Genomic DNA, 9,956 nt, shown 5'->3' with positions numbered 1-9,956 from the left:
ACTTTTATTATAAGAAGCATTATTTTTAGAACCCTGTGTCATAGATACATTCTGATAATTTAAAATGATAGGAATGCTTTCAGGCGATGAGGGCAAAGGGGCAGTGGCTCTAGCCACCGGGCCACCCCCCTGTGCACGGCCCTGCTATTTAACATTACAGCATAAGCTCCTGAGAAAACGCATTGTGAAACAACCAGGCCGGCTCTTTCAAAGTATTATGCAAACATAAGTAATTAGCCTAACTAAAGTTTCCCAGCTTGTAAATCTGCGGAGATCAGCTGTGGTTTGGGATTTCACCTCTCGTGCGAACACCCCAGTTAGGTTTCACTTCAGCACTTTCTATAATCAACAATGAAAATGTGAAAACTTTAGTTAAGGAAATATAATCCAGAAACGTGTGTTATTTTTATATTTATATATTTCAGAAATGTATTATGTTTAGCAATGCTACGGTTAATTCGGGTTTGTTTTTTTCATACACTAACGAAACTGCGCAGACGGTGGGAAAATGAATTGTGACCTGATTGTGACATAAAGCTCAGAGTAAATAAATCCATCCAAAGCAGCAAACAAAAGGTCTCCCTGCCGAAACTGGACGAAAATGTTTCACACGAAGATTTTTTTATTTAAGTTAATGACCGGTTTATTCAATTATCTCTGGAATTGATGTTGGTTCAAAATCTGAATATGAAGAGATCACATGCATCACATATACTGGTCAAACAACACTGAATTAAATAACTGTTTTTGTTTGTTTGTGAAAAGTCTGATCAACCAAATCAAGCATTCACATTGTATGCTCTTCAGCTGATCTGACAAATGCCTTGAGCAAAATCACGGACAAACAAGTGCCCTCATTTCTTTATGTTTTATGTAAGTCTTGTGGATCAGATAGGTTTGTTTTTCATTTCTTTGACAAATGTTCATAAGGGAATCTAGCCAACAGCCTTAGCTTTACAAACCAACATTAGAAATAGCAGGAATGTGGCACTAAACACAAAGCTCCGACACTCCCTTGCCTTAAGCTGAAGTGTGTTAGAACACAAACAAAAACCCTTATGGCGAACGTTTTCTAGGTCATCACAGTCAGAGAAAGTTTTGGTGGGGGCTGGGGTTAAGATCACATATGGTGGGCAATTGCTTATCCATTTATCTTATTAGGCATTTTCTCTGTTTTCGTGTGGGAACAGAGTGAATGTTGATGTCACTTCCTGTGCCAACAGGTGCTGTTTATGAGCTTGGATCCATCTGTCCCACATCTGATTTGGTAATTTAAGATACTCACATCAGTACAAGGCTGTTTTTGAGTAATAACATGTAAATGGGTTTGTGCATGTGCATATTCATCTGTCATATTAAATGAATAAAGTTCAAGAAATAGACCAGTCATGATATAAACCTGATGCCACTGCATTTATATCCTTACACATTAATGACTTCTATTTGATTTAAAAAAAGTACTGTCAGACCCATCAAAATACAACCCGAAATGTTCTTGAAAGGAACTGACAAGCAGATCTTCGAATAGGCCTACATGTCGAATGATTACTCACCATACCAAAGAAATGTAATTTTAGCTATAAAAGGAATTCAATCATGACAACTCTCGGTTGATTTTAGCATGGTGATGGATATGACAATGTTTATGTATTTGGTCTTGGCAGAATAGATATGCTACGCTGCTGCTGAATTGCTGCTGCTGTTGGTTACTGCTGTAGGTGTAGGTTATTGCTGCTGCTGCAAGCAAGTACAGGAACTTGATACTGCCACAATGCATATGGCAATACGGTGCCATGAGTATTTAAGACATACTGCTGCTGCACAAATAGCATGTAAAATAACCCGTAGCAGCTCTATACAGGTGGAGATGGGGAAAGTGGAGGGTTTCAGAGAAACTCTGAAAGCGCACTGCAGGAATCTCTAGTGAATGCTAGCCAGTCATATAAATGCAAGGCAGTAAGCTCATTGGCTGCGTATGCAGCATGAACCAATCAGCTTGTGCCAAGTCGTCTAACTCTCTGAATATCATCGGTTACATTAACAACCAGTCACCTGCGCCATCTAGAGTTTCATGACTGAACTATAAATTTATATTGACATAAAATAACAAATACATATTAATTACTTTTGAAGAGTTCATAGGCTACATACAGCTGAATAAATGTTTTACCAGAAACTATTGAAACTAACTTCTAGACATCTAGTCATGAAAAAGTAGAAATACGTGCAAATTAAGCACAAAAATCAAAATAGAGACTAACTAAAAGTTCTGTAGTAACATATTCTATATTTGAGCATGTACCATGGTAATACCAATATAATTTTAATATCAATGAGATACTATTGTAGTTTTATAAATATATATTTTCTATTCCGATTTATCTCATTTTATTTTAAAGTTATATATATACTGTATTTATATATAAATATATTAATTTAAAATTTGTTTTAAGTAACAACTTTATGGTTTTAGTGACTGTAATAACCCTAAGTAATACAATGGTATTATTTGAAATATACCATGGTACATAATCACCCAGTTTAATATATCAATCTTTTAAAACAATGCAAGTATAACTAAACCTACAGTAATGAATGTAACGTCAAAATCAAAGGGAGAACAGGGTATCACAACTGATTTTTTATTGGCTTGCTTTAATCGAACCATAACACACAGAGGTACATCTATAAACAATGATCAAAAGAAACTGTACATTTATACTTAATATCTAAGTCCCACAAAAATAATGCTACCGCTGGTCAGAACGCTTTACAACTAAAGAGATTTTACACGTAATGACTCGTTTGTCTCGAATTTTCCATTTGAAAAATGCGTTTGGATATTAAAGAATCGCTGGCTTTGCCGAGATATTCATCTCACATCTGCCATTGGTACCATAACACAAACTGGACTTGAAGCCCCAAAAATCTTTTTCACAGCAGTTTTACAAATTTATTGCGGTACTATCACAGAAGAGACAAAATCAATACACACGAAGCACAGGCCTGACATGAACTCCAGTACTAGAGAATATGTTTATTTAGCAGAAATGATTATGGAGAACTGCAGTTAACATATGGAACACAGCTTACAAACGTTCTACAAGTAATCTTTCGCCTTATAAACAAGGAGTTATTTGCCCACCCCTCCCTCCCCAAACACACATTACAGGTTACACACACAAAAAAATAAAATAATAATCCCTCATAGAGCCAATGGAATGTTAGTCATTCGGACAAGCTCGGTAAGATGTCCAGCTGTCTGTGTAAACGACATGCCCACAACCTTCCCCTCTACCTCACACTTTGAAAGCGAGAGCAGAGAGGGGGGGAAAAAAACGCCTGTCGACATTTACGATGACGGTAGTGTTTTCTGCCCGATGTAAAAATGCTGGATATGATGAGATCACTTTCAAAATGTTTCTTTTCTTCCATAAAAAATAAAACAAAACTACTAAAAAACCTGCCTTTAGAAAATAGTAGATAAAAATATTCCCCTGAATTGTACAAGAAAAGAGGTACAGGGAGTGCTGGTAAAAGATAAGACCTCAGCAAAGTTATTCCCCGTCTTCTCCCTTCTTGTCAGCGTCTTCCGTTGCCTGAAAAAACATCATCATTGGCATTAGATTACATAGACCACAAATCATTTTAGGGTGTTATATGTAAGATTTGCCAGTATATGACTTTGTTACCTCTTCGTCAGCTTTTGTTTCTCCGTTTTCTGCGGGCACCTCCTCTTTCTTCTCCTCCTCCTTGGGCTCCTTGGGTTCCTTTGTTTTCTTAGGTTTGGCAGCCGCCTTCTGCAATGTGGTAAATTGATTTTTTATATTGTTGACAAGTTAAAATTGAATCTAGGTTTTTATCATTCTTCTTATTTAAACAGTTTTATTACCTTTGGCTTAGGCTCTGCCTTTGAAGGTGCAGGTTTCTAAAAATGAAGACGTTATAATACATCAATTAATAAATAGAGAATATAAATAATTGCCATATCTGTTGAATGAATGAGAACTGTATATACAAGAAGATCATGAATACTCACGTTTACCAATCTCTCTGACCTTCTTTTAGGCTGCAAAGTAATAACAAGTTGAAAACATGTACCTTATTTCGATGCAATAAATATTTATTGTATTATTAAACTTTATTTCTGTGCAATAAGGAGTGAGATCTGCTTACCTCAGTGACTTCAGCATCATTGTTCGCCTATGGGAGGGAAAAAAAAGAAGAAGAAAAAGAGTATTATTCTCAAGTCCATCAGTGCAATTGATAACAGATGCATCTTTAGCTAAATTATTAGCTAAAACAGTCTAGCTCATCAGGGAATTGTACAAATTTCATTTATTTTGATTCTGATTCCTCCCTAACGATTCTTTTAGTACTTTTGAGAAGACATTTTCTGAGGGAAAAAAAAGAATATTTCTTCAAATGACATAAGTTCAGTTTTGAACAGAACAGAAATCAATTTAAAACAACTGCAGAAGATGTTTACAGACTTTTCATAGCTTTAGAGGCCAGTCAATAATTGGTTAAAATACCAAAACAAACCAAACACGTGGTACCAAATCTCCTTCACTGATTTATTTTAATAAAACATTACTTATTAAAAATCATAATGTGAATAAAGCCACGTTGGCATGAATAACCAGTCAGTAACTTACTACAATAATTTAAACGAGCTATAAGTAAAACATAACACCGAAACAGTTCTTGATTCCTTTCCAGTCGGACATGACCAAAGTAAATAACATGTGGTTTTCATCAACTGCGTATTTAGTAACCGCTTTAACTGATTCATGTGATTTATTAGAAAGGGGCTAATAAAAACCATAACCATTCCTTAGGGAACCGGAATAATCGAGCTGTATGTTATTGATTCATTCAAAAAGATCCGGTTCGTTCGAGTCATTTGTTCGAGAACCAGACTACACAGGTAGCCACGTATGGTTTTGATTCATTCAAAAGAATCGGATCACTTGAGTCATTCGTTTGGGAATGAGCCTACCCGGGTTGTGCGGTAAAGAATCGGATCGGGGTTCGGACATGGTTGCTCTACGTTTCGTACTGTGTGTGGATTATTTCTTAAAGTAACGACTCTCAAACATACCTAATAAAAACCATAACCATTCCTTAGGGAACCGGAATAATCGAGCTGTATGTTATTGATTCATTCAAAAAGATCCGGTTCGTTCGAGTCATTTGTTCGAGAACCAGACTACACAGGTAGCCACGTATAGTTTTGATTCATTCAAAAGAATCGGATCACTTGAGTCATTCTTTGGGAATGAGCCTACCCGGGTTGTGCGGTAAAGAATCGGATCGGGGTTCGGACATGGTTGCTCTACGTTTCGTACTGTGTGTGGATTATTTCTTAAAGTAACGACTCTCAAACATAAAGCCGGCAATTCATCAATGTTTATGTCCTGCCTCCGTTCTCCAATACTGTGCTGCTCGGTCCGTTTTTATTGCACTCTTGCGCGCACCGCCCCCTTCATGCACACCGACTCATTCAACGCTGATTAATGGAGATTTGCTCTCGCCCACCGACCCCGCTCCATGACATTCCCGCCATTCGCTTTCAAACACAACATCCCGAGGTGCACAGCCGAGAGGAAAAAAACACCACAGAATATACCAGAATAATAGGAAACACCAAACAGTGGCGCTATGATGTGCAAGAATACCGCCATTGCATAATCTGGCACTTGCACGATCAAATATATCGAGACGCAATCGTGCACTAAAGCCCTAATGCACGAATTAAATCCCTAATGCACGACGATGAGCTGCAGGAGAAAATATTACGCCGTCTGTCGCTGTGTTTTCAAACCCACAGCGAGTTTAAAATCATCGGGGTTGTAAGGGCGGCCATGACACTAAAAACCCCAAGCCTTTACAAAGACTACATACGTGCAATTATAGCAAACCCCACTAAAATAAAAACCGCACGTGATAGATAAATACATAAATATTGCATGCAACAATTTGATTTGATGTCCTGCGCCCGACAGCCTTTAGGTTGCGCGACTGTATAAGCTGCACATAAACGAAAACTAATATCGTTACACCCCCTTTGTCTGATGCATGTCGACAGAGACTTCATCTATTTGTAAACAAAAACACGACACACATATATATATATATATATATATATGCACAAATTATATTCCACATCCGCTCATGCATGAACATTATTCTGAGGTTTAATTAACTCTCAAAAAATCTCAGTCGCGCGCTCTCAAATCAAAACACGCCTTTATTAAAACACACGAGCAAGTTATGCAAACACAAAAAGGCACGAATACTGCTGCAACTGGATGAAAATAAGCACATTTGCATGCAAAGTGCACTATTGCACATGCACTATTCTTTTCATTCCTCTTGCTTTTTTTTATATACTGCATGTTCTATTAAAGATGGTGCCTCGATAAATTAGAAAACCAATGCGCTACTTACTTTGCTCCTTTTAGGCATGGCTGTGGGTGTGTACAACGCGCAAAAAAAAAATCTAAGCGGTTAAAAATGCAAGCTGCACGGATTTAACGCTGAAAAACAGTCGACACTGTGTGTTGAGCTCGGTTAAAGATTCGCACAGTATAGGAAGACGTTAACGCTCGTCCGAAACAAAAAACCTGCTCAAACCGGATTGGATTCTCCTCCTCCTCCTCCTCCTTCTTCCCTATTCAATTCATCACAGGCCGACCTGACTGCGAATTTTCGATTCCCACTATGGCGAAGCCGCAGCTCATGAATAATAATTAGATATCGATGACGTTGCTTGGTACCTTCTTTGAGCACCCAGTCAGCTACCTTGATTAATATTCATGAGCCATGCCATACCGATAGTAGGATTCGTTCATTGGCCAGCAGACTAGCGTCCCCTTGCCAACGACTGCCTGTAAGCCAATCAAAGTGAACGCACTTTTGGTCATTTAATATTCATAAGACACGTTTTCACCATAGTAGGATTATCAAATCCGTGTCTCCGCCTCCTGCTCCCGGTGATTGGCCTGCGGAGACTCTCTGCACATTTTCAAATCATAGCAAGATACCCGTGTGGACACTTTTGCATGCCAATCAGTTGGAATATTATTTGTTTTTGCAATGGCTTAGAGCTGGCGAAGGGAGATTTTATTGGTTCTGTTGTCGATTTAAAATGTTAGGAAATCCAAAATCAAATTCCCATTTTTAATTTCCATGCGATTAGATCATAAATATTGCGCAATCTAATGCTTTACTCTTTTTTTTCCCTATGGTTTCCAGATGTGTGCGAGTTATTTTAGGAGCCGGATTTGAAACGGCCCTCGGAGCTGCTGGGCTTTAAAGCCCCCGTGTGCGTGCAGAGGGTTTGCAGGAGAAAATGGCGACTGTGCACAGAAAACATTTCACTTGTGTCTCAACAACTAAATGTAGCCGTTGCTGAATCGACAGCGCAAAAAAAATGGCGCAAAATGAATCTAGTTGCAGTTCTCCAGTGCATTTTTAAATCATTTGTTTGGGTATTTTGTTTTTGCTTTCAGTGCGAAAAGTATTTAAATATTAATAAGTGAAAAACTCCATGTTATATAAAAAACGAACACTTGGGGTTTTATAAATATCACAGAGCATAAGGCCAAAATTGTGCTTAAACACCAGGAAGGAAATAAAAGTACCAGAACATAGCATTTTGACAAACAATAAGGGCAAAAATAATAGTAATAATAATCATATATTAATAAGAAAAAACAGAGAAAGGGAGACATAAGAGAATTCTAAAATAGTGATTTCCAGGCTTGGAAAGTGATGGAAATGTAATAAATTGTAAAAAAATCCTTGGATACTTCTATAGTAAATGTAAAAAAAAAAGTAGAATCAGAATGCTAAATCTAATCTTTTTGGAGACTTCTGTGTAGATTTATTAAGTAGCATACTAATTATATATTAAGTAGTATAGTATATTAAGTAGTATGTTATATATTAAGTAGATATACGTTTTTCAAATGTAAATAATTATAATATCCCTATTTGTGAATATCACATACAGATGTTATGTTTTGCTGTAACTTGTGCATGTAGCAATACACAGGACGTGTTTACCAACATACACACAGATGCACAGCAGTTCAAAACACCTCAGCGTATACAGTATATATATATATATAAATTATAATATTCCTTTGGGAGAGATGCATGCATAATAGCTTCGTAACCTAGGTGACGCTTTTCAATAAATGTGGTGCTCTGAAATCTAAAACGTGTTAAACAGATTGGTGTCATCATACACTTTAAAAAAAACAAAGATTCTTCATGGTTCCTTGAAGCACACTGGCTACTATATCTTGAGTTTGTGCTTAGAAGTCTTGATGTTACACTACAGGTTCTTCTTGTGAAGATCTCTCTACATAAATAGTTAGTTCTACATAAATATAGTATAGAAAGTGATTTGTGGACCTTAAAAAGTTCTCCTATGGCATTAGTCTATTAAGCCTTTTCAGTTATAAGTGGAACGTTTACGTCTAAGGTCCTCGTTTCAAAGGCTCCTGTGGTTCGTGGTCCACATCATGATCAGTCATGTATTCAACCAAACTGCTATCTCCTTATCCAGACCCTTGCGATTTCACAACCAGATAATAGCAACTCCCTCCTCGCCGGTCCCTCCCCCATGAAAACATTAAACCCCCTTCTATAGGCTGCTCTTTCAGGCGGGAAAGTCCTGCTTGTGAAGTTCTCCCATGTCTGTATGTTCCTGCAGGACTGGGATGGGGGTGGGTGTAGTAGGTGTGGCTGCCGAGTTTCAGATAACAGGTCATATTTGAGGACTGTTGCCATCCTTAAACTTCAGTTGAGACAGGAAGGAAAGGGGCACTGAAGTGATCTGTGCCGCGCACGATTACAAAGCCACTAACTAAACATACATGTGAGAGTGAGATCATTGTGCATGTGTGATCACGTCACTGAGAAAACACACAACACAAGTGTACAATGAGGTCCTTACAACTCATGAGCACCATCTGAATGTCCTCAGTGTTTGGTTTATTTCACATGCTAAACACCGACATGCTGCAAATCTGTGCATTTGCTTACATAGAATTCCAGAAGAATTCCAATGTTTCTAAAGACAATTAAACTATAGAATTTTAGCTGCTTGTTATATGTGTACATAACTGAAAACACTGCATGATGTTGCTGTGCATTTGCAATGATATTCTGAATGGATTTTTCTATGTGGTATCTAGAGTGTTCTGGTTAGTTTCTAGGGTGTTGCTAAGCATTTGTTAGAGATTGAGTGTTTTTAGTGTGTTGTTATGTGGTTGTTAAGGTGCTCTTAGTGGTTTCTAGGGTGTCGCTATACATTTGCTAGTGTGTGAATGTTTTTAGTGTGTTGCTATGTGATTGTTGAGGTGTTCTGGTTAGTTTCTAGGTTGTTGCTATGCATTTGCTAGTTGATGTGTGGTTGTTGGGTGTTTTGTTTGGTTTCTTGGGTGTTGCTAATGCATTTGCTAAAGTGTGAGTGTTTTTTGTGCATTATGTGGTTGTTGAGATGTTCTTAGTGGTTTCTAGGGTGTCGCTATACATTTGCTAGTGTGTGAATGTTTTTAGTGTGTTGCTATGTGATTGTTGTGGTGTTCTGGTTAGTTTCTAGGGTGTTGCTATGCATTGGCTAGAGTGTAAGTGTTTTTAGTGTGTTGCTATGTGGTTGTTGAGGTGTTTTGGGTGGTTTCTAGGGCGCCACTGTGCATTTACTAGAGTTTGAGTGTTTTTAGTGTGTTCTTAGAGGTTTCTATGTTGTCACTATGCATTTGCTAGTTGAGGTGTGGTTGTTGAGGTGTTCTGGTAGGTTTCTAGGGTGTTATGCATTTGCATGAGATTTCTGGTGGGTTTAGTGTGTTGCTATGTGGGTTTTGGGGTATTGCTATACATTTGATAAGGTGTTTTTTGTGTGTGTTTGTGTGCACTGCTATGTGGTTGCTGGGGTGTTT

General features: G+C 37.8%; 1 protein-coding gene across 1 annotated transcript; it reads right to left on the bottom strand.

Annotated features, from left to right (window-relative positions):
• Positions 1–2,626: 2,626 nt before the first annotated feature.
• hmgn1b (high mobility group nucleosome binding domain 1b) lies at positions 2,627–6,718 on the bottom strand. Its single transcript, XM_016269574.1, has 6 exons — positions 6,454–6,718; positions 4,177–4,203; positions 4,040–4,069; positions 3,893–3,928; positions 3,693–3,800; positions 2,627–3,599 (listed from the first exon to the last, which is right to left on the bottom strand). The coding sequence occupies exons 1-6, from the start codon at positions 6,469–6,471 to the stop codon at positions 3,558–3,560; spliced, it is 261 nt and encodes an 86-aa protein (XP_016125060.1). The 5' UTR covers positions 6,472–6,718; the 3' UTR covers positions 2,627–3,557.
• Between the last annotated feature and the right edge of the window lie 3,238 nt (positions 6,719–9,956).

The sequence above is a fragment of the Sinocyclocheilus grahami genome, unplaced genomic scaffold (assembly GCF_001515645.1).
Source record: "Sinocyclocheilus grahami isolate Dianchi unplaced genomic scaffold, SAMN03320097.WGS_v1.1 scaffold53.1, whole genome shotgun sequence".
NCBI classification, from domain to species: domain Eukaryota; kingdom Metazoa; phylum Chordata; class Actinopteri; order Cypriniformes; family Cyprinidae; genus Sinocyclocheilus; species Sinocyclocheilus grahami.
Note: the sequence above shows the minus strand (reverse complement) of the source record. Positions and strands in the feature narration are given on the sequence as shown.